Raw genomic sequence first — 25,240 nt, forward strand, 5'->3', positions numbered from 1 at the left:
CAGTGGAAGGCCATCGTGGGTTCTTTGACTTTGTGTATTTGTTTGAGAAAATTGTTTTGTTACCAATATTCATTGTTCCGCGCTTCTGCTCTGTCTATCTGTCTGTATCTGTCGGTTTCTACAGAATACGGATTACAAGACTCCCACCACTAAACGACAAACGTGCCATTAAACAATCTTCCTCCACTCTTCTACCCATTTTGCATTTCCCTCCACAAGTCTAGTCCACGATTCCAACTTGGACACCCCAAAAAATAAAAAACAAAGTTTCTCCTTCCTTAACTTTATTTAACCCTCTTCATTACCACTTAACTAAACTAATCAAACCCACTACATAATTTCTATCGCTGCCTTTCCCGTTTAAGAAAAAACCCATGTTAACTTCGGAATGTGTAAATTAGAAAACAATAGTAGGAGGTTGTTAAGTTAACTAGTAAAGTGTGAAAGCTGAAAAGTGTTTCCGCTGGGTCGTGGCTGTTAGGGTGTGAACTTGCAAACTCATCAGAAGAGGACTTTGTTTAAGGATTCTCGTTGTTTTAAGGTTAAATTTTGGTGGCATTATTATTGGAGCTGGTAGGTAGATGTGGCGAGGGTAAATAAATGAGAGAAACGAGGGTAAATAAAATAGAGAAATAACTCTGCATGTTGACCGGTGGATATTAGAGTAGTAGTAGTAGTAGAAAGAATAGAAATAGAAATAAAAATAGAATCCCTAAAGAGAAATCAACACCAACACCAAAAACCAAAACCAAAACCAAACCAAAACTTTATCCATCCATCCCAAAAAGTTTGCTTTGGTTAATGCCCCTAACAAATTTCCATTTTTATTTTCCCTGTTTGTGACTAGAGAGTTGGGTTCCCATGCCGGTTGATTTGGACAACGCTTCCACAGCTTCAGGGGAAGCCGCCAGCGTCTCTTCCTCCGGCCACCAAACAAAACCCGCCGTCCCAAAGAAAAAACGAAACCTCCCGGGCATGCCAGGTAGCTGTAACACTAACCTTAACTTCAAACTCAATCTAACAATCAAACAAACACACATATCCTCTATCAACTCCATTTTACTCGTCCCAGTTAACTTTATTTTCCTCGTTCGAACTGATCGTTACTTTAATTGAATCATTTTCTTGTTAATTTCATTTCACTCGTATGAGTCGGTCACTACTTTAATTGGATCGTTTTCTTATTAATTTTATAATTTAATTGAATCATTTCCTTGTTGTTATTTTTTTTTATCAGATCCCGAGGCAGAGGTGATTGCTCTATCGCCGACGGCGCTCTTGGCAACAAACCGTTTCGTGTGCGAGATATGCAACAAGGGATTCCAGAGGGACCAGAATCTGCAGCTTCACCGGCGGGGCCACAACCTGCCGTGGAAGCTGCGGCAGAGGTCAAGCAAGGAGGTGCGAAAGAGAGTGTACGTGTGCCCCGAGCCCACGTGCGTGCACCACGACCCTGCCAGAGCTTTAGGGGACTTGACGGGGATCAAGAAGCACTTCTGCAGGAAGCACGGCGAGAAGAAGTGGAAATGCGACAAGTGCTCCAAGAAGTACGCTGTTCAGTCCGATTGGAAGGCGCACTCCAAAGTCTGCGGCACCAGAGAGTATAAGTGCGACTGTGGAACCGTTTTCTCCAGGTTCCCTTTTTTTTTTTTTTTTCTTTCTCTCTCTTGGTTTTGTCTAATTTGTTTTGTTCTGTTTTACTCCGCTCCACTCTAAAGGCTTGTTTGGTTGTTGGGATTTGAAGGAGGGATAGCTTCATCACTCATAGGGCGTTTTGCGATGTGTTGGCGGAGGAGAACGTGAGATCTCACGCTGTTGTGAAAGATAATTCGGAGAATGATTCCAAGGTTTTAACCTTAACCGGTGATTCGCCACCGCTACAGCCTGTCTCTGCAACGGTGGCTACTACTACTACGCAGACAAATAGTGCTATGTCCTGTGGTTTGCAGACGCAGAACCTAGGTACGTTGGATAATTGATACCTTAATTGGGAAAGCATGTGATTTATTTTTTTGTCGCCTGTGATGTGGTTAAAACCAGACAACAAATTGAAAGTTTTGTTTTTGTTGTTGTTTGTGTATGGTGAGCTTGGAGGATAGTAGTTTTTTTTTTTGTCTGGTATTGTTTTTTGGTGGGACTTGGGAGTGATCTGAGATTCCAGGGGCTAATTAAGTAATGGAAATATACAACTTAAAAGGTGATCTGAATTGTGCAATTGATAACAAGGGAGATTCAAAGCTAAAAAGAGGAAAAAGATTTGTTTGTTTTATTGGGGTGGGGGGGAAAGGAAAGGGGGGAGTGGGTTTTTAATAGAGGAGGAGAAACTATTATTTTGTTGTTTTCTTCTGAGCTTTAAACTTAAAAAGAAAGGCACCAACTTTCCTGAGTCTGCTGTGTTTTCAAGTGGCTGCTTTTGATCTTCTTTCTTTCTTACTCCTATTTAATTAATAATAGTAGTTCATTATAATAATGTTGTTTTTGTTGCTTTGCTTTTCTTGATTTTTGTTTGTGGTGTTTCAGAGTTGCCAGAAACCAATCCCCCGCAAGTCATTGAGGAGGAGCCACAAGGTGCTACTGCTGTAAGTGGGAGCTGTGGCAGCAACAGCACCTGCTCAACAAGCAATGGCGGTGCTACTAGTAATAGCAATAGTAGTAGTAGTGTGTTTGCGGGTTTATTTGCTTCTTCAACAGCATCTGGGAGCCTACAATCTCAAACACCAGCATTCAGTGACTTAATTAGAGCCATGGGGCCTCCGGAACACCCTGCAGATCTTATCTCAGCTCCTTCATCATCCGAGGCCATATCTCTTTGCCTCTCCACCACCAGTGCCTCACCAATCTTCGCAACAGGAGGCCAACAGTATGTGTCGTCGCCACCGCAGCCTGCCATGTCAGCCACTGCATTGCTGCAGAAGGCAGCTCAAATGGGTGCTGCTGCCACAAACGCCTCCCTTCTTCGTGGGTTTGGTATTGTGTCATCATCATCTTTGGCTTCGACCTCATCGGGGCAGCAAAATGGCCTGCAATGGGGCCAGCAGCAGTTAGAATCCGAGAGCGGCTCCGTTCCTGCAGCAGGGCTAGGACTTGGTCTTCCATGTGAAGATGGTGGTTCTGGACTAAAGGAATTGATGATGGGAACACCCTCAATGTTTGGTCCTAAACACACCACTCTTGATTTTCTAGGATTGGGGATGGCTGCTGGTGGCACTGCTGGTGGAGGCTTATCTGCACTTATCACATCTATTGGTGGTGGTTTGGATGTAACTGCAGCCTTTGGCAATGGAGATTTTTCTGGCAAAGATATTGGAGGTAGCTCTTGATATAGCAGTAATAATATATTTTGGTAGTAAGAAAGAAAGAACAAGAGCTGCACTTATCAGGGCAAAAAGTTATATAAGACAGTGTAGAATTAAAAATGTTGTCTTTGTGTAGAATCTTTAGTTGCAATGCACCAACATGCACAAATGAGGGCCTTTTTAGGATTGTGTTGCTCCCTTTAATGCGAGGGAGAGAAACTGTATTTAGTGTTAGAAAACGGAAAGTTGGCACAAGTTACAATATGCTTGCTCTGGATGAAGGGTAGTTGTTCAATTAAGGGTGTTTTGCCAAAGGGTTTGAACTTTGATATGGTTGTCGTAGGTTATGGCGACAGTGGCACGTTTGAAGATATACTCAACAGTGTTGATTGAATTTGAATTAAGCCGTTGGATCATGGATGCTTTGGTTCGTAGCTGTTGGCATAAATCAGGAAACTTTGATGATGTTGTAGTTTTCTTCAACTGTCGATTTATTGTAACGAGGTGGATTTCCACGTACGCCCCATTGTTTTGTAGTTAATGGTTGATTGAATTCTTCTAGTGAGTAAGTAGTGTTTTTATGTAAATGTCATGAAGAATTGTTGTATTCCGTATTTCCTTTTGTAGTTAAAGTTGCTGTTTTAAGCAGCTTTATTTAATTGCCAAGCATTTACGATATTAGGAGTGTCATATTTTTAGAACGCATTTACTATTAATGGAAGTTTTTTTTTTTTTTTTATCGAAGATTAGGAGGAGGATACAATTTTTTCTTTGGCAGCATGAGGAGGATAAATTGCTCATATTAAATTATAAGCTTAATTATCAATTTGGTTTTTGAATTATTTTAAATAATTTAATTTGGTCTTTAAATTTTTAAAAGGTTCAATTTAGTTCTTAAATTTTTAAAAATAAATCAAGTCCTTAAGTTATTAAAAATTTAAGAATCAAAATGATTTATTTTTAAAATTTAAAAATCAAATTAATTATTTTAATAATTTATAGATCAAATTGAACTATTTAAAAATTAAATTAATAATTAAGGATAAACTATAATATTACTGTATTTTTAATAAAGTTTTTTTCCTTGTTAGTTTCTTAATTGAAAACATCCGTTAATAAGCACCACATATGATACTTATTATACGGGGAGTATTTTCTTTCTTCTGGCGACATTGTAACTTCACTATTATATGATACTTATTTTATATTTTTTTAAAAGTAGAAATTATTAATTATATTTAAATTATTATATACTGATATTTATTTTTCTTTCAAACGTCAATTTTAATTACTTTTTATATTAAAAATTCTTTTTCAACTCAAAATTCAGTTATAGTTTCAAATGATAATTTTCATTTTTCAAAAACTGAATATTTTTCCTAAAATTTAAACCATTTATATGTTTATACTTGTGCATTTATACTGTATTTATCTTATAATTTTTTGTTTTTTAATGTATAATAAACGTAATACTTTATAATTACTTGATGAAGTAAGTTTTAAATAATTTTTATATTTTTAAAATAATAAATAATTTTCTATTAAAATATTTAATTTTTAACTAGTATTTTAAATCATCAATTAAAATTTGTGTTCGTTCAAGAGAATATTATGAAAAATATATTATTAGTATCCTTATAATAAATATACATTAACAAATTTTGATACGAGACTAAGTTGGATTTTTAGGTCTTATAGGAGAAATTATTTGGTGATTTAGACCATCTTAAGTACTCGCACTAATCTTCACTTAACACATAGTTAAGGTTATTAATTCTTTTATATATATATATAAATTTAAAGTTTAAATACATTTCATGTGGAGATTAATAGAGATATAGAAATGCAGTATTTCCGGATGCCCCATGCCTAGCACATGAGCTGGAGACTCTTGGTCCAACTTGGATGCTTGATTGAGTGTTCGTATGGTGGTTGTCTCACTTTTTCATTATAACTTAGTGTGAAAGAAAGGAAAATATTGGACTGACTTTTAATAGCTGAAAGAGAAAACGAACGTTTTTTAAAAGAAGCAAGAAAATGAGTGTGCTTTACTAACCATTTTTAATATATTTTTTATGAGGATAAAACTGAGGAATATTGCTTATTATTTTTAATTAAATAAGAATTTATTTCAGTATGTCAACTAATAAAAGTTAATATTAAAAGTCAATATAAGTTATCAGTATTATTATTTCAGTATCTCAAGTAATAAAATAATATTAAAAATACTACTATTGTATTTTTAATCAATACTATTATTTTCTACCAAACAAACAATATTATTTTTTCCCTAATTTTTCATATTAATTAAAGTGTGATAAATTGATATAAGTATGGATTAATATTTAATACTGAACAGGAAAGATGAACACATATATTAAAGTTATTATTCACGCAAATATAAATTTAGATACGAGAATTTTTTAAAAGTGTGGGTATATGAGTATTATAATATCGTGTCCATTGTCATCCATAGTGTAATATTATGTTTATATTAATATTATTTATCTCCAAATATATATCACAAAATATACTTTACTTATAGTTATATATTTTTAATTTTACAATTTAATTGCATACAATATTAATATTATGATAAAATTTTGAATTAACTCAATTTTATGTCATATTTTCATAAGATTCAGATTCAAAGAAACAATCTCATCATAATTTTACATTTGATAAAAATAAATATAAGTTCTTCCTAATAGCGAGCCCAATACTTGATATCTATGGTTGTTGGAGGTCCCGCGAATTGAGAGGGAATGACCAGGTACAACTTTGAACTTACAAAGTCTTGCCCCATTTGGGGCATGAAGAATTGAATATGTGTTGTGTTGTGTTGTATGTGATATAACACTTGTAATGGTCCTAGTCCACAATATATAATAATTCTATCAAAATCCTTTACGTTCCTAACCTAACTCAATTTTGTTTTACTTGGCGAGAAAATAATGAAATAAAGGAATAGAAAAAAATAAAAAATATTTTATGGATAAAAAAAATCATTTTTTTATTTAGTGAAAAGGAGTTGAAACCATATGCATTAAATAACTTTTATATCTTTATATTAAAAGGGTGAATAGGCTAACGGAGAAAATTAGTTATTCCTAAAATATCTTTTATTGAAACTTAATATTATGAATAAAAAAGTTACTAAAAATAAATTATAATTAAGTGAAAAATATTTTAAAAATAATATTATTAAATTGGATAAAATTAGTTAAATTTATTTATTTATAAGCTTAGGTTATAACATATTTTTTTTCTTATAATCAATGCAATTTAAAAAAAAATGTGTAAAATGTAAAGTACACGTAATGAATATAGTTTTGTCTAATCATTGCAATTTTAAATATGCAATTTCTCTATTTCGCTAACTACCATATATGGTTTGTTATTTCAAAGACGGATAATTAACTTGTCCTTTTTGTTATATAGTATTTTTCTTGTTCTATTATAATTGTCGTATAAAATAATATTTTAATATAATTATTGTTCTTATTATATTTGATAAAACCTATTCATGGTGACCATCCTCCATTAGCTTCTTCACATTTGTTGGTGAAGTGTACCTTTAAAGACACTCTGACGCTCAAGTTAACAATGTAGAAGTATATATCTATTGTAATATAAGTTGAATTAATAGTTGTTTTACCAAAACTTTGATGATTCCTTTTTGTAGAAGTGAAATTGGATGATAAGATTTTAATTTTCCTTTTAAGATAATGTAAATAAGGAAAGATGTGATTTTATCTTATCTTTTCCTATTAATATATTATACTCGATTTTAGGGGATATATCTATCTTTCTGCAAGAAGATAGAGTTTCCCTCTTACCTTAATTAAATCTACCAAATTTTGTGAATTTGAATAGTCTACTTAGCCTTTTGCTGAGTACGGAGGCTTGCCAAGTCTGAGTAGTACATAAGTCCCCCAAGCTTTGAAGGTAGTTGTAGGAGCTTTATTAAAAAAAAAGCCTAAATTCTCAACTTTGACTTTGCTATCTACCAACTGAGTTCAAGTGATACTTATTGATCTGGTTGTAGTCGAGTCCAAGTGGAATGCCCTCTTTAGCTAAGATTTTAACTTAGTCACAAAGGGAGATAATTTTTTCTTTATCAGTGTCAAGTCCAAATGGTGGAGTATTCGAAACGACATCTTGTCAACTTGTTACATCTGTTTTAGACACATTTAATGTTTTTGCGCTTTTTTGAAAAAGGTGTAATGATTGCGTCCTTTGAATTTTGAAACGTTGTTGGGATAGCCAAAGGTCACGTCTTTCCCTCAACCGTTGATTTGTGACTTGAGGGAATGATCTAAAGGTCTGAGAGAATGTGTCCTTTCGGCCTCTAGAAGTTTCTAGAACTTATAAGAGAGGGAAAATCTCTTCGTTCTCCATCTTCACTTTTGTTTGAATTTTTTCTTTGAGTTTCCTTCTTTCTCGCTTTCCTTCTTCCTTTTTCCAGTTACTCCTTGGTTCCCCTCCCATTTTTGGTCCAAGTACACTTCTCAACCCCCTTTAAGTTATTCATTAGGTATTTTTGGTGGGGGTTCTGAGTGCTTCGATGAGGGCTAAATGTTTTCACCGCAAGTTCATCCAATAAGGGAAAGTTCTAACGATGATCCCTTTCACCATCATGGTGGCAATGATGCTACCAGTGATAATGTTTCCAACATCTATGCTTGTAACACTACCCTTATTGGTGGCGTGGCTTCTCTTGACGTCGACGTTGTTGCCCCTGTGGGTGGTGCCACTACTGCCAAATGGGGGCTTCGTCCTAATTCTAGTGTGTGTGAGAATCCCCTTCCCAATGTAATTTATTTGGACTTAGAGGCCACTATTGTGCACATCATAGTGCCTCGTCCTTTCATTCTTCTTTCTCCTCCACTCAGAAAACCTAGTAAGGCCAAAAATGTTTTTTTTTTCTTTTAGTGTCCTTCTAGGTTACACCTTGGTTCATGGGGAGGTTAATTCTTACTCGACTAGTTTTTGAACTTATGAGTCTATCATAAAATTCCTTGAATTTGTTGGGTTTTGTCATCTTGATCATTTTGACATGATGGTCATCGAGTTCTACTCAAAGGACGAAATCATCTTTATGCATGCCTCTCTGAATGAAACTCCCTTTATGTGTGCATATGTGTGTGTATTATACTCTCCTCTCTCATTTTCACCTCATTGTCTTTTTCAACAAGTTTGAGGTTCATGTGTTGAGGGTGTTGAATGTCGCCCTTACCTAGTTGCATCCTAATGCTTGGGCGACCACCTGTGCCTTTAGGGCTCTATGTGATGATTTTTTTTCATTATTCCTACTACTTCCAAGTTTCTTTACCATTACAACGTTAAACAAAATAGGAAGGGTGGTTGGTTCACCCTTACCGGTATTCCTGGTAGGGTTGTTATTGGTCCTTCCACCTCTTTTTACAAAGATTTTAAGGTCATTTTTTAGAGTGTGTCTTGGAACTGAGTCAAAGCCAATTTGTTTTACTTGCAGGGGGACCCTTGGTTTCCTTTCTACTGGACCCCTTCCCCTAACAAAGATACTCGGGAACTTGTTCCATATATGTCTCATTTTGATCAAGAGGGTATGATTGTACTCTATAGGTTTCCAAGAGGGCTTCACTGTAAGACCTTGGTTGATCTCCTATTCTCCAAGACTTCAAAGGAGGACTTGGATTATGAGTTTTCTTTACTCTACTTTTATTTTCTTTCTTTTTTGCTTACTTCTAACATTGCCTTTCTTTTTTCAATGATTATGGCCAAGTTTGACTATCTATTCATAAAAAAGACTCAAGCCAAGACGGCTAAAAGGGCTAAGGCTACCAATGCTCAAGCTGGGAAGGCCAAGGAAGAGCAACATGACCATGTCGAAGATGAATGGGTTCCTTTTCCTCCTCCTATCAGCTTGGGTGCTGCTAAGAGGGTGAATCCAGTTCCTTAAGATAATGGGCCTTCCAAAAGGCAAAGTGTGAAGCCAGTGCCAATTGCTACTCCTTCCACTGTCGAGAGCCACCTTGTTTTCCTATCTATGAAGGAAGGGATTTCTTATTTATGGAGTAAGGATTTCAATCCTTGTGCTTTCATCCAATCCTCTATGCTCAGCCAGTTGGACCGAGATATGCTAAGCGAAGTGGCCCCCAAAGCATCAATGGATTGCATTGTGTATTTCCAAGCAAGGGCTTAGGGGATTGCTATGTTTTGGAATGATGAGTTTGAGAAGGCTAATGCCAAGTCCCAAATGGTCGTTGCTGAATATGCTAGGGCTGAATGAGCCCTAGTCGATATGGGTGTTCATGGTGCAGTTTGGTGTGGTTTATGGAGTAAAATTAGTTTGAACCAAATAAGAATATTATGTGCGATTAGGTTTAGATTATTTATGAAATCTGAAACAAACTAAACCAATTTTTTTAGGTTTGGTTCGATTCAATTTATGTAATTTGAAAACTTTGCTAGTGAGTGTTAAAAGAATGACCTAAAAGGAAAACACTTTGTTTTCAGGTAAAAGCCATCCATGCTAAGGTGGGCTCCAAAGGAGATTTCAAAACGAAAGCACTAAGTTTCAAGCAATATCAAACATTTGGAATAACTTCCTCAGTGCAACAAGCTTCCTAAGTAATGATTTAATTTTCATAATAATTACAAGGACAATTCCAATGGTAAGATACACATCTCAATTAATTTAAATGATAAATGAATATTTGTGTAGAATGTTTTGTAGGGAAAATAGAAATAAACTAGTGTAGGGAATTGAGAGAATTTTATGAGATATAGAAATGACAGGTCGCATCATCACAGGGAGTGCAGATTCACGATACATAGGCAGAGTTCAACTTCCACAAGAGAGGAAAGAGTGGAGGTTGTAGACGGAGACGAAGAGGGACACGTTGGAGTGACTTGCAGTCACAGAGACCAAAGATAATGTCGAGGGAGACTCGAAGAGACTTCAAAGTGGAAATGACATTGACGCATAGACTTGCAGGAAACTGAAGACATAGACGAAGACAGAGAAACTGGAGTCGCACTGCCGTAAGGATGGGAGACTCTAAGCACGGGAGTAGACAAATTGAAAGACTCTAAGGTTAAGCCTTTTAGATTTACTAAGTGTAAGCGTTGTCGTTTCACTTACAAGTTGGATGTTATATATGACTATGAGCCCTATAAAATATAAATACGTTAACAAGTGTGGTTTGGTTCAATTTCCATGTGCCAACCAACAAATTGAATTCCATGATTTGAAAAAAAAAACAAACCAAACCAATGAACTTCGGTTTTTCTATGGTTTTTGGTTTTTCGACCGGTTTTAGGTTTTACGCTCGGTTTGGTTTGGTTTTGAACACCCCTACTAGCCTAGGCCACCAAGATGAATGAGACACTGCTGCAATCGGTCGAGGATTCTCAAAAGTTTCTGGAGGATACAAAAACTAAGTTGAAAGACCAAGCTTACTATTGTTGAAAACCTGGCTAAGGCTCTCTAAGACGAGATCAAATGCCTTAATGATGAATTTTCCCTCTTCATGGTGAATGTGAGGAGACTAAGGCGAAGCTTAAGAGTGATCTTAAGAGGTTTAGCCCAAGATTATTAAAACTCATGAAGTCAGCTTCTTCAGGGCCACTCATGAAGACAAGTTCTTCTTCAAGGAAGCCAATCTCTATCTTCGATATTGACTAGGATGTGACCCTCCAGGGGTAGTTGATTCCTGAAGCTGAGGCGCTCACTAAAGGTGCCATTGAAGAGCCTGCTACTTACGAATTAATGCTTATATGAAATATAAATAGATATAAAGTAGACTATTTTCAAATATTCACCATAAAAAATTGTATACTTAAAAAAAGATAATTTTGTTTTATTATGTAAAGGCTTGGACTCAACCTATCTAATAGGGTGCATCTTTTGATTAATATATATATTAGCGCCTTTTTTTAAGTATTGCATTTAGTTTTATTCCTTTTCTAATTCCCAATTAGGAACTACTTGATAATACAATCACTTGAAGTTTTTAGATGTTCTTAGTCTATTGACTCTTAGCCGAATCTCTCAATTAGTTTCAGTCTCAAGTTTTTTAGCTAAATGACTTAGTCTAATTTTAGTCAAGCATTGTAGTCTAATTTCCAATCGAATAAACTAGTTTCTTTGGTATATTTTTAGTCAAAATAATTTATTCTATTGTAGTAAAGTATCTTTTACCTTTTTTAGTCTATTTATAGCCAATTAACTTAGTTATCTTCAGTTATTCTTTAGCCGAAATAATTTAGAATATTCTAGCTGAGTAACTTTTTCCTTTTTGGTCTATTTTTAGTCAATTGACTTAAGTTATCTGTGGTCTATCTTTACCTGAGTAACCTAGCTTTTTTGGTCTTCTTTTAGCCAAATAGCTTAAGTTATTTGTGGTCTATCTTTAGTCATTTGTGGTTGTCGGTCTATTAGTAAACCAAATATTGAATCGATCTTATCTATGCCTTGGTTTAGGTCTTTAGTAAGAAAAATTTGTTATTCTTCTCAGATCTATAAAGTCAATAATATTGATGAAAATAATGCTTTTATTCAATGCAAAATTCAGGTGTGCCTCATTAAAACCTCTCTAACAAAAAACCTCATAGGAAAAAATGTTAGAGTAGGAAAAAGAGTACATAACCACTTATAAGTTCAACTATAATAGAATTTGAGATGAGTGGCATTCCATGTTCTCAAAATTGCTTTGTTGGATAAATACTCTAGTCGGTAGGCTCCAGTTTTGAGTGATTCAACAACTCTAACAGGACCTTCCAAGTTTGCAACAAGCTTTCCTTCTTTGGCATCTTTTAGGGCTTCTCCATATTTTCTTAGTACCAAGTCACCTGCCTGAAGTTTCTCAGCTTGACCCTGCTATAATATCTTTTCTCAGCCTTTCTATAGTATAACTCAACTCCCATGTGGACTTTTTTGATGGTCTCTTTAGCCAAATCGAGTGCTTCATTATGCATCTCATTATTTTCTTCCTCTACAAACTTTATGTTTTGTAGAGATGGTTCTCTAAATTCTTCTAATATCATGGCATCTAACCCATATGAGAGTCGAAAAGGGGTCTTACCTATTGATGAATATGGAGAGCAACGATAAGCCTAATGGATAACGGAAAGCTCCTTGGCCCAGTTACCCTTGGCTTTTCCAACTCATTTCTTCACTTCTCCGAGTATGACCTTGTTGGCTGTTTCAGTTTGTCCATTGCTTTGTGAGTGTTCCACTGAAGTTTCTCTATGCCTAATTCCTAAGTTATCTAAATCCTCAACTCTCGATCAACAGGAGTTACACTCACTATTGCCTTGTCTATGCTTGGTTCTAAGATTGTTTCCTGGATAACTATTCTGTATTGACCTTTCTTCTTTTTACCAGCGAGCTTCGATAGTAAGTTGACTCTCTCATTGTTTTCACTTACGACGTGTCAAAGCTCAAACTTGGTGAAAACCTCTTTAAGTCAGGTAGCCATGTGATAGTATCTTTTCATTTGAGGATCTGCAGTTTGTTGTCTCCATTTAGCTTACTAGTGACAAGTTTGGAGTCACTCCAAAACTTCAAGTGCTTGGCTCCTACTTCTTTTTCTAATATTAGGTAGACTAGGAGGGCTTCGTACTTGGCTTGATTGTTCATTATTTCAAACTTGAACCGTAGGGATTGCTCTAGGATTTCTTCATCTGAGCTCTCTAAAATGATTCCAGCCTCACTACTTTTTTCATTTGATGAACCATTTACATACAACTTCCACCATAACAATTTTGTTTTTGTAGTGGTTGTTAATTTAGCAATGAAGTTTGCTAGGCATTGAGCTCTCATTGCCCCCCTAACTGGTACTTGATCTTGAATTTTGATAGCTTAAGGGACCAAGCTATCATTCGACCTATGAGTTCTAGTTTCTTCAAGATTGTTCGAATAGGGTGATCAATTTGAGCCACTATCTAATGACTTTGGAATATGATGTCAGTCTGTTAGAAGTAGTGCCTAGAGCTAAGGCTAACTTTTCAATGATTTGATATCGAGTCTCTGTAAGACTCAACTGACATAGTAAACAATATTTTGACTTTTTTTCTTCCTCTACTAGATTACCTAAATTATAGCATGTTTTAATACTGCAAAGTATAAGATCAAATCCTTACTCGGTCGAGGCCTGGTGAGGATGGGTGATGACGTGAGGAACTCTTTGAGTTTTTGAAAATGGGATTCACATTCCTCATTCCAGCCTATTCCCTTTTGCTTTTTCAGTAGTTTGAAGAAAGGTTTGGCTGTGTTAGCTGCTCTTGGCAGGAATTTGGACAATACTACTAATTGGTCATTAAGTCTTTGCACTTCTTTCAAATTGTTCAATCTTCTCATTTCAATAATGGTCACATACTTCTTGTACCCCAAATATGAATTTTTCCAGGTTTAGTCTCATGTTGTACTTTCTTATTTCTGCAAAGATTTCTACTAAGTCTTCTACGTGAGAGGTGGTGTTTGGGATTTTGACCACCATGTCATCTACATAGACTTCTAAATTCTTTCTGAGCTGATTTACAAATATCTTGTCCATCAACCTTTAGTAGGTTGCTTCGACGTTCTAAGACCGAATGACATGATTGAATAACAATAATTAGTCGTATAAGTCATGAATGAAATTTTATCCTCATCCTTTTTAAACCTCGGGATATGATTATACCCAGAATATGCATCTAAGAAACTGAGGATGGGGAATCTAGATGCTCCATAAGTAATAAATACTCGAAATGGGGTATGATTCTTTAGGGAAAACTTTGTTTAGGTCTGTGTAGTTGGTGTGCATCGTCCACCGCCCCTTAGAATTCTTTACCATTACCATGTTAGCTAACCATGTGGTGTATTGTACTTCTTTGATGAATCCTACACTTAACAATTTCTTTGCTTCTTTATCCACAACTTTTCTTCTTGCAGAGTCGAGTTTCCTCTTTCTTTGTGTGACTGGTCTGGCCTCTGGACAAATGACTAGCCTGTGAAAGTTGAACTTGGGGTCGATTCCCAACATGTCTGATGTTGACCATGCAAACAGATCGACATTCTTTGTTAGTACTTGAGCTATGGATTCTTCACTCAAATGCCATATGAATATAGAAATAGAAGATACTATCACACCACTGAATGTGGAGAAGCTCGTCTTTGATTCTTTTGGATCAAGATTACTTTCTCTCAGGTTGTTGTTGAGAGAGGGGCATGCTACTAGTTATATTGTGGACTCTGGCATCTTTTTCCCTTTAGCAATCCTGAGACTTACAACATAACATTCCCTTGTAGATATGATGGCCCCTAACTTGTTGAGTGAAGGACGTCCTATCAATATATTGTAAGACGTCAAGGTGTTGACTAGAAGGTACTTGATATTGATGGACTTTGACCCTCTTTCATCTTCAAAAGTAGTTAGCTAGTGCACAAATCCTAATGTGTATGTTGTCTCTCTTGCAAAACCTATGAGTTGCTCTAGGAATGGCTCATTCTAGCTTTCTGGTATGCCTAGTTATTTAAAGGTTGACCAGTACATGACATCAACCAAGCTCCCATTATCAAGTAGAACTTTGGATACTAAGAAGTTAGCAACCTCTATCTTGACCACCATGGGATCATTGTGACATTGGTCTTTCCCGTCGAAATTCTCATCCGTGAAAGCGATGGGGGTAGGCTTCTTGTGGGCCTCTTTTTGAGTGTGATTGAGTTAACGAACTTAAGGTTGTGAACATAGTGCTTGCGTGCCAAGTTTGAACTTCCTCCACCTATGAATCCTCTAGCTATTGTGTTGATTATACCTCGAAGCGAAGTTTCAGGTTGGATATTCTCACCCTGACATTGTGTTTCCATTGCATCGTGAGTCTTACTGCATTCTCAGTTTCTATTCTCTCTCCCTTTCATGGTCCTTATCAAGTGATGTGTCTTAGACGAAATTCTGCAGATGCCCTTTTTGGATAAATTTTGTATTTTATCCTTAAGGGTAGTGCCATCTTCAATGTTGTGACATAGAAGTATACATGTATCAAGTTAGCGACATAGAAGTATACATGTATCAAAATATAAGTTGAATTAATATTTGGTTTACCTGAACCTTGATGATTCCCTTTTATAGAGGTGAAGTTGGATGATATGATTTCAATTTTCCTTCTAAGATAATACAAATAGAAAAGATTTTATTTTATTTTATTTTTCCTCTAATAATAGATAATAGCCTGTTTAAGGGATATCTCCACCTTTCTGCTAGGAGATAGAGTTTCTCTCTTACCTTAATTAAATCTTCCAGATTATGTGAATTCAAGTAGTCTACTTGACCTTTTGTCTACTATGAAGGCTTGCTGAGTCCGAGTAGTATAATTGTCATTTTAACTTTTTAATGTAACATTAATTATTTATTTCCACTCATATCCCTTATATATTAATGATGAAGTACAAAATCTAGAAATGAATTAATGATGATGTAAGATCAATTTTGTAAAGTTACTACTCTATTTAATCTATTTATTACTTTTTCTTGATATGTGTAAAATAATCTAGGATGACTATTATTTTAAGATGAAGGGAGTATTATTTTTGGATTATCATAACATTATTGTGGAGTATTTATCCACTTTATTGATCATGATTTTTCAATGAGAAACTTGATTGACTATTTTTACATTGTATTTTGATTTGATAAAAGAAAGGGAGTGAATGGAATGTAATATATGAGAAATTAAAATAAAAAAGAACAGAAAAAAGTAAGAAATAAGGTGGAAAGAGAGGTTGTTTGGTTGAAGAGAAATATATTAAAATATAGAGAGAAAATATTTGAATTAAAATTGTTTGGTAGGTAAAAAAAGAAATGAAGGGAAATTAAACTACTGCTTCTTTTTTATCCTTAATTAATTGTGAGGTCTATTAATGATATATGCTCACTTTTCATGAAAATATATACATTTACATCATCACATAAATTGATGACAAAAACTCAAAACAAAAGTTTTAATATATCAGAAATTCAAAACAACAGAAAAATTTATTAGAGACAATACCCCCTCATCCTAATAATAAAGATAAGATTGACTTAATATTATCTTACCAAAATAATAATATAATCATAATAAAGATAATGTAATTATAATATTATCTTGCCATGATAGTAAATATCATTATAATATTATAGGACCCATGGATTTGATGCCCATTAAAATAGTATATATATGGTGAGATTCTTGAGGTAAAGGGAAATTGTTCATTATCATTATTTTACTATATTGAGTGATATTTGATTTGAATGTTAGAATACTTTCGTAGGTATCCCCTTTCTTGGCTCTTGGAGGAAGGTCTTGGACACGAACGCAAACACACAACTCAGCATAACAAAGGAGAATTACAATTGTACTCTTTCGTAGGTATCCCCTTCTAGGCGCTTGGAGGAAGGTCTTGGACATGAACACAAACACACAACTCTACATAACCAATGAGAATTACAATTGTTCTCTCAAATAGGTAAAAGTTTAACTCTTCATCCAGTACATTAACTCTAATAGTGAGACAGGAAGGCACCAAATGGGTGTGGGGTTGTTATCATAAGCATCCACATTTTCACACCATCTCTTACTTTGAGTCAAAACCAAACAAGACCCAAAATGTAAAAATATGTGCGACATCAAAAATCAAAGAAAAAACATAGGTTGGGTTTTACCTTAGATATATCCCTAAATCTTTATTTCGGCTTTGGACAAGATTTGTCACCATTGGAATACTATGCTACATGGTCTTCGTTGTCAAAATTTTTACTACACACTGGTGAACGTGAATCTAGAGATGGTGGTGTCAGTGACAACGAGGGAGCATGATGATGAGTAGGGATGAGTATATGGATTCAGGCTTGCAGATTAGCCTAAAAACCCGTGATCCATGCAAATTATGGACCTAAAAAATATAATTTGTAAAGGATTTTTGCCTCCCCAAAACTTATGGACTTTACATGCTTAATCTGCAAAACCCATGGACTACTTGTGTAACGAAAACCACTTTTTATTTTAGTCACTTTACACTTGATATTTGATGTTTTGTATTAGATATATATATTAGTCTTAGGAATGTTTGACGTTTCATTTATAATTAGATGTTTAGTATTTAATTTATTGCTTCTATTTTTATTTTTTTTATTAGGTATTAGTTTTACAAATGTTTGATATTTTAGAATTAAATGTTTAATATTTAATTGAATATTTATATTTTTTTATATATTCTTATTTTCTGCCTTAGCTTAAAACATGCAAAAAAATTTCAGTTATTTGATAAATTTGTTTTTTTAATAAAAATATTTAAAGCAGTTTTTGTTAAGGCCGTGGCCCAACCTGTTTAACTGCATTCACTTATTTAACTTTTTAATGCAAGCTCATTTTAATATTTTATTCAACTTTACTTCCTTAAATCCCTCGGCAAAACTTACAAATTACAATATTAATATAGCCATAAACAAATAATAATAATAAAAAAAGACTTAAATATAATTTTGATTTTTTTATTTTATTCTATTTATAATTTTGATTTTTTTATTTTAAAATTAAGGCATTTTGATCTTTTATTTTAAAAAAATTATATTTTTAGTTCCTCAATTTCAAAATATAAACATTTAATTTTTATATTTTAGAAAATTTATAATTTTGATTTCAAATTTTTAAAAATTCACAATTTTAATTTAATATTTAATTTTATCTTCACTTTATTTATTTTATTTTTAATTTTATAATTAATTAAATCATTTCTTAAATTATTTTAAATAAATATGTTAAGTTTAAAGTTTAATTAAATAAAAATAAAAATAAGAATTTGATCAAAATTAAATTTTTTCTAAAATAAAAAATAAAACGTCATCATTTTAAAATAAAAGAACTAAAATTAAAAAAAAAAATTAATATCTTAATTTAAAAATAAAATAACCAAAATTATAAATTGAGATGATAATTTCGTTTAAGCCATAAAAAAATTCAAATTTGAATTGAATAAAGAGACACCGCATGTAACAAAATTGGGTGAGCTTTGAACACAAGTCGGAGTGGTCTAGCTATCTCCCTAGTTTTCTGAGGCTCTAGTGGAACCGAACAGAGACAAGAACAACCGCCCAGGAATATTCCATTTCCTTTATCCTCGGTGCTTCTGTCCCCTTTCTCGGATCTCAGATTCATTCATTCACACATTCCACCTCAATGGCCGCTCCCGCCTCCAACGCTGTGCTCCTCGGAGACGTTCACTTCGACGACGTCGCCGCAAAGCCTTGCGGCGTTCACTTCCGCGGCGAAACGCGGCGAGGCGCGCTCCGAGCCACCGTGAATCTCCGAAAGCCGAAAACGTTGAGCGGTATTCTGAATTTCGGGTGTTCCACATCGGATGCAAGTTGGAGGAGCTGGAATCCGAGTTCGCTCCACAGGAACTCGTCCTTCGCTTGCTGCTCCGCCGAGACAACGCCGCATGTTCAGCACCTCGCAACCTCCACCTTCTCGATTGACCAGTACGTGTGTTGTGTCTTGTTTAATGTTTGCTCTTTATGTTTTGTTATTTGAAATTACGTTTTAGTCCCTAATTTTGGGACAGGATTGGTTTTTAGCCACTTACTCACTGTACCTAGAGTGTGTTTGGCACAGCTTTGTGAGCTGTTTTTCAGGTTAAAGTGAAAAAATAAAATCAAAATGTAAAAGCTAGTCTCTCAGTAGCTTTGAACTTAATGTGCGTAACGAGGAACCACACACACGTACTTGGTGTGTGTTTGGTTTACCATTTGGAGATCGCAAACGGCCAGCCGCTGAATCAAAAATTATAAATTCTTATTTCTCACAAAATGTGTACGGAAATGTGTGCCCTTCAAACAAACGTTAAACCAAACACCTCCTTAAAAGATTAGAATTAGTTCATATAAACACCTCCTTAAAAGATTAGAATTAGTTCATATGAGTGATTGACCCTTTTAGGTCACCTTTACAAATATTTTATCAAAATAGGTTTTTTCTAAAACAAATTAATGACATGGGTTTGTTTTGACCAAAGTTTAGGGTCAAATTGACAATAAGAGGACTTGATAGTCTAATCAACAAGAAGGATGAACTAGCAATTTCAAATTGCTGAATGCTGGTGTGACAAACCAACAATTTCAAATTGCTACTTTGTCACGTCAAAACAAAATAACTATCTAAAATTGTTGTTTCATCCTTTTTGCTAAGTCGATCGTCACATCCTCAAATTGTCAGTTTGATCCTGAACTTTGGTCAAAACAGACACATGCCAATAATTTGTTTTAGAAAGAACCCATTTTGGTAAAAAGGTTGTAAAAATGACCCAAAAGGGTCAGTCACTCTAGTTCATATACTTAAAAATGAACGAGGAACCAAACACACACTTATAAGATTATAATTAGTCCATATACTTAAAATGGATGAATTTGGTTATCGTATTTTTTATAATTGGTGAATTTGGTCCCTCTTTATGGAGCTTAGCATACTAGGGTGAAGGATGCAATTCACCAATTGTCAAAAAAAATATGAGAACCGCAATCATCGTTTTTGAAATATGGGGATTAAAATAAAGTTTTGACTGAAAATTGAGGGACTTCAAACATATTTTATCCCTTTTTTTATGTAAAATGATGTAAAAAATGATTAAAATGAATGATTTATTTGTTGTTAAGGTTAACATATTGTATAGTTAGGGACTAAAGTGACTGACGGTTATATTGTAAAGAACTAGAATGAGAGTTTACTATGATGTTTTTAATTTAGAGATAACCCTTGTTTTAGTCACTGGCATTGTATATGCTAGTTATTTTAATGTATGATTTTGTTGAATGATTAATGTCTAACTCTGAAAAACATTATTTGTTGTAGTATAGTAAAAAGGTGTTAATGTTAATGTGAATGACGTTTTCCAAAGACAGGACTAAACTAAATTTTTTACTAAAGTTAGGTGCTACAATGACCTACACATTTGGTATCAAGATTGAATCATGGTTTACTCTTTCGATTTATCTTTCCCATGATTACAAGGTGAATATGTTGAATAATGTTGTTTTTCAGGACTAATTTTGGTGGCGAGAGGTTGAAGCTGTTTTCGGGGTCATGTTACCTACCACATCCGGATAAGGAGGACACAGGTGGAGAGGATGCACATTTTATTTGCACAGATGAACAAGCAATTGGTGTTGCAGATGGTGTAGGTGGCTGGGCAGATGTTGGTGTTAATGCTGGACTCTTTGCTCGAGAACTCATGTCTCATTCTGTTAGAGCAATTGAAGAGGAACCCAAAAATTCTATTAATCCGGCTAGGGTTTTAGAGAAGGCTCACTCATGTACAAAGGCCAAGGGTTCATCAACAGCTTGTATCATTACCCTTACTGACACGGTATACATATAATATTATTTTTACAATCAAAAGAATTTTCTTCTTTTTCTGTAGGACTGTACTATGATGTAGGAGGACTTCTTTATTGCATTTTTAAGGCTATATATGAAATATTTGTTTTTTTTTTCAACTTCTGCTTCAACACAGTTTTTGTATTTTTGCTTGATATACTCTTTGTTGACTTTATCAATATTACATTAGATTATGCATCGTATTCCATGTCACATGATGTTTGATGTAAAATCTTGTACAATAAAACTAGACTCTTGTCTACATCCAAAATCAGAGTTATATTTATCTGATAGTGACGAGTTTAGCATGTCTCTACTGTTAGGTTCCTTTAAAAAACAATAAATAAATACTTAGGGAAAAGAGTTAATTAATTAAAGCATGTTCAGTTTTTGCAAGCTTATTCTTTTTCATGTATTGGTGATTTTTTCTCTCTACTATAATCATGTTAAAATACGGTCGAGGCACAAGCACGTCAGCACACACATTGTTGACTCTTGCTTAACCTGCTGTTCCTAAGACCCAAGTTTTCATTGGTGTTTTAGGCTGCATCTCAATTGACTTTAGCCTGCCGGTAAAATTTATGCAGCTTGATTTCTCGAGTGTAAAAGGAAGTGACAGAGTAAATCAAATGATTAGTTTACTTACTATGTGTTTGGTTTCTTGGTCCAGGGACTACATGCCATTAATTTGGGTGACAGTGGGTTCATCGTGGTTAGAGATGGATGCACCATTTTCAGGTCCCCTGTTCAACAGCATGGCTTCAATTTTACATATCAACTGGAGAGTGGCAATGGAGGTGATCTACCCAGCTCTGGTGAGGTAAGTTCTCACATGAAATTGCTCACAGGATTTACTTCCAAGGATATTTCATTAGCAATATAGTAATCTCAAAATTAAGGCTCTAATTTGTTGAGACAGTACGTTCTTACGTGTTTTTGATGGCGCCGATGCCAGGGAGTACTGGTTGAGACAGTATACTGCTACTCCTACTGTTTCTGACAGTACAGTTCTGGTTCCATGAAACAGAGTTCGCAGCACTTTCCTTCAACCTCTTGTGATTAATATGTGAAGCAACTGAAGAAAATAGATTGGCATTTGGAATTTCTTTTTTATCCTATTTTGTGATTGATTTCATGAAACTTGGGGTTTGATTGGTAAAGGTGATAATAAAACAGGTGATTTTATTTTTTGTAAAAAAAAGAAAAAAGAAAAGGGAGAGGGGAGTGAAAATGGAGAGGCTTTAATTTTGCCTTGTTGGTACATGGTAGGGAGGGTGAAAAATGAAAGGTGCATCTCACTTTCAATATTCCCTTAATTTTTGTATATTACACACATGCAAGATGATTTGCAGATCAAATTTTTATTTGCTTCAGTTTCCTCTCTTCACCCTTAGCATATACGAATCTAATACAATGAAATTGTCCGGCAGAGTATTATTTGTTTTTCAGTCTTGCCACAGTCATCATCCTAGAATTATTCCCTAGGAAGCCACATAGCTGATGAAGTTTGTGTGTTTCAAAACAAGTTCATTTATATTTCTTGAAAATAAACAGGCTAACACATCTGTCACAATCACATATCCAGGTCTTTACAATACCTGTTGCCCCAGGAGATGTTGTCGTTGCTGGAACAGATGGATTGTTTGACAATCTGTACAATGATGAGGTCACTGAAGTTGTTTTACATTCAGTTAGAGCTGGACTAGAACCCCAAGTAACTGCTCAGAAGATAGCAGTACTGGCTCGTCAACGAGCACTGGACAGGAATAGGCCGACACCATTTTCTACGGCTGCTCAAGAGGCTGGGTTCCGTTATTATGGTGGCAAACTTGATGACATAACAGTTGTTGTGTCATACATAACCGGCTCAACATGTGTGAGTTTTTCGCCATCTTAGCTTTGCTACATTTTGTATATTCATATTTGTCTACAGGGACTGGGTTGCCAGCCTTGTCTGTCATTTTTGACCTGAATGCACTACTGCTTCAAAATTTTATCTCAAACTTGAGGTGCTTACTTGCTATAGTGATATATTTGTATACAAAATCCTGGGCCACGAAGATGCCTTCATCTTCTTCTCACTTTGCATTTTATACACCACCAATTATTTTGGTTATCTGTAAAAGAAATTTCATGAATCTGACCATTGATCATCAAAATCAACTATCCCCTTACAAACAAAAGCTGCAAAACCAAATTCGATTATTTCTTGAGGGACATATCAATATATTTACAGGCTAAGCTAACCCTTTGGCCGAGCTAGGATCTTTAAAAAAGATAAGGTAAATGGGTCGAGCCATTTATTTTTGGGTAAGTTACACAAATCAACCTTGGGTATGGTTAATTGAAATGTAACCCATTTTTGCACAAAAATTGCACTTCACCCTACTGAATGGATGCCATTAATTATGCTGTTGGTTGACTCACCACAGTTAGCCATGTTTGAGTTACACTCACAGGCATGAGCATGCTTATCCCACTATGTGAGGCAGTAGAAAGGGAATAATAATAAATATAATCATATATTCATAAAGGTGACTTAAAATTGGATATGAAAATGGTAGATATTTATTTTTGAAGGAAATTTATGGCCACATATTTTAAATGTAACTATTGAAACTTGGAATTATATACATGGTATATATAAGATAATAATGCACAAATATAATTACAACTATCTAGGAAGTAAATATAAACAAAATTTATTCATGAACTATCAGTGTGACAATGTCAAATCACAAGTCTACAAAACTTGGACTTGACACGTTTAAATTATTGAGTCTGTGTCTACATTTAAGTTTGTCACCAGTGGCTTGATGGTTTTTTACAATGTGCAATGTGGTTTTGGTGTTGTGCAATTGTTAAAGTTGGTCCATGTCTAGGATGATTGGAGCCAGGCTAGTGTGTTCGTGGAAGTCAATGAGGGTTTTGGAATGGCAACAATGGTGTAACGGAGGTTGATTAATGATTCACTGAGGGTTGTCTTTTTGTAGAGGTTGATAGTGTTCTTTTCTGATTAATTTGATTGCAAATGGTGTTGTTTCCTGGAAATAGGTGTTTGAGTTTGGTGAGGTGGATGGCAGCGCACAATGGAAAGACTTTGTAGTATGCAAAGAGATGCAACAGTCTATATTTTAGTTGAGTTTCTGCCGTTTGAGGTTTAGGTTTTCAAAGGATAATTTTATTTGGTTCCGATTTCTGATTTTGGATGGGACAAGATGGTGTGTGTTAACAAGGACGATAAGGTTGTGCACTTTTCATCGGTTTTGATATGTAGCTTCTATCTGTGGAGCTTGCTTGTAATGCTGTTTGTGTTTGTTCAGAGATTCAATTGCTGGTGCAATATGTAGATGGAGTTTTGGTGAGTATGTTGGCTCTGTTTTAGTGTACTTTGGGGTTATGGAAGAGGGGTTGTGATCATTTTCTGGTTCTGTTTCAGCGAGGGCTCAAAATCAGGGGATTGGAGTGTATGTTGAGAAGCTCTCATCTCAGTAGGGGGAGTGCAAGTTTTGGGTCAGAATGGAATTATGTGTTAATTAGCCAAACTTCTAGTTTAGGATAGTGTGAATTATTTATTCTTTGTTTACTTATTAACAAACTAACTAAACAAAAGGAATGCATTAAAGGAAACAACACCATTTGCTGATGTTGCTGGTTAAATGCAAAACTGTTGTGTTTTTATTATTTCTATTTTCCTCTCTGATAACGTGGTTGAGGCAGATCATGTTTCCTCCAAACTTGAAGTCCGCATGAATAGCATTCATGCCAACAGATACAACCTTATCATGGGTGTTGCCATGTGCACCAGACATATTGCTTGTGCACCCAGTATAGAAAATGAATTTCTCAAAATGTCCTTCATACAGATTATGTAATTCATATGAGTTATACGGATGAATTACGTAATCCATATGAACTTTCGTGTTATTAGCACGATGCTCTAACCAACTGAATTAATAGGTCAATTATGTTATTAAATAAATAATATTGTTATATATAACAGTAAAATTTCTAATGTATATTTAATGCGTATGTAAATTTAAATAATAAGTTTTGTGACAATTAATTTGATATAACTTATATGATTAGCTAATCCGTATATTTTTTTATGAATAAAAAACATTTATTATTTAAAAAAATATACTCATACGGATCACTTGTATTTTTGAAAAATTCATTTTTTATATTGGGTGCATAAGCAATATGGCTGGTGCACCTAGCAACATCCCCTTATCATTTGGATTGATGGATTATTGGTGGAAAAAAGGTTGTGGCGTTTTTTTTTTAATATTACTCATTTGATTTCAATAATTTCACAAACTTTATGTGAATTGAAAAAAATCAATATATATATATATATGATATTCTTTTAATATACATTTTTTTTTCAAAATAAATATAACAGTAACAGAATGTAAAGAAATCACTGGGGAAGAATACTGTGGAGTAAGTTTTTTTATATACTTTTTAATGAAGGATACAATATCCTTTCCTTACATGGATGATTATTAAATTGAATGAATGATTTATTTATGTATGTTTAATGAAAAAATTATCAACCGATAAGA

General features: G+C 34.5%; 2 protein-coding genes across 2 annotated transcripts; both read left to right on the forward strand.

Moving 5' to 3' along the window:
- Positions 1–345: 345 nt before the first annotated feature.
- Positions 346–3,974, forward strand: LOC114390569 (zinc finger protein GAI-ASSOCIATED FACTOR 1-like). Its single transcript, XM_028351343.1, has 4 exons — positions 346–982; positions 1,238–1,634; positions 1,745–1,962; positions 2,521–3,974. Exons 1-4 carry the CDS (start codon positions 862–864, stop codon positions 3,318–3,320), a joined length of 1,536 nt encoding a protein of 511 aa, XP_028207144.1. The 5' UTR covers positions 346–861; the 3' UTR covers positions 3,321–3,974.
- Positions 3,975–18,295: 14,321 nt separating this feature from the next.
- LOC114391064 (probable protein phosphatase 2C 55) lies at positions 18,296–22,788 on the forward strand. Its single transcript, XM_028352061.1, has 4 exons — positions 18,296–18,781; positions 20,337–20,661; positions 21,343–21,492; positions 22,258–22,788. The coding sequence occupies exons 1-4, from the start codon at positions 18,480–18,482 to the stop codon at positions 22,567–22,569; spliced, it is 1,089 nt and encodes a 362-aa protein (XP_028207862.1). The 5' UTR covers positions 18,296–18,479; the 3' UTR covers positions 22,570–22,788.
- The last annotated feature ends 2,452 nt before the right edge of the window (positions 22,789–25,240 follow it).

The sequence above is a fragment of the Glycine soja genome, chromosome 16, assembly GCF_004193775.1.
Source record: "Glycine soja cultivar W05 chromosome 16, ASM419377v2, whole genome shotgun sequence".
NCBI lineage: Eukaryota > Viridiplantae > Streptophyta > Magnoliopsida > Fabales > Fabaceae > Glycine > Glycine soja.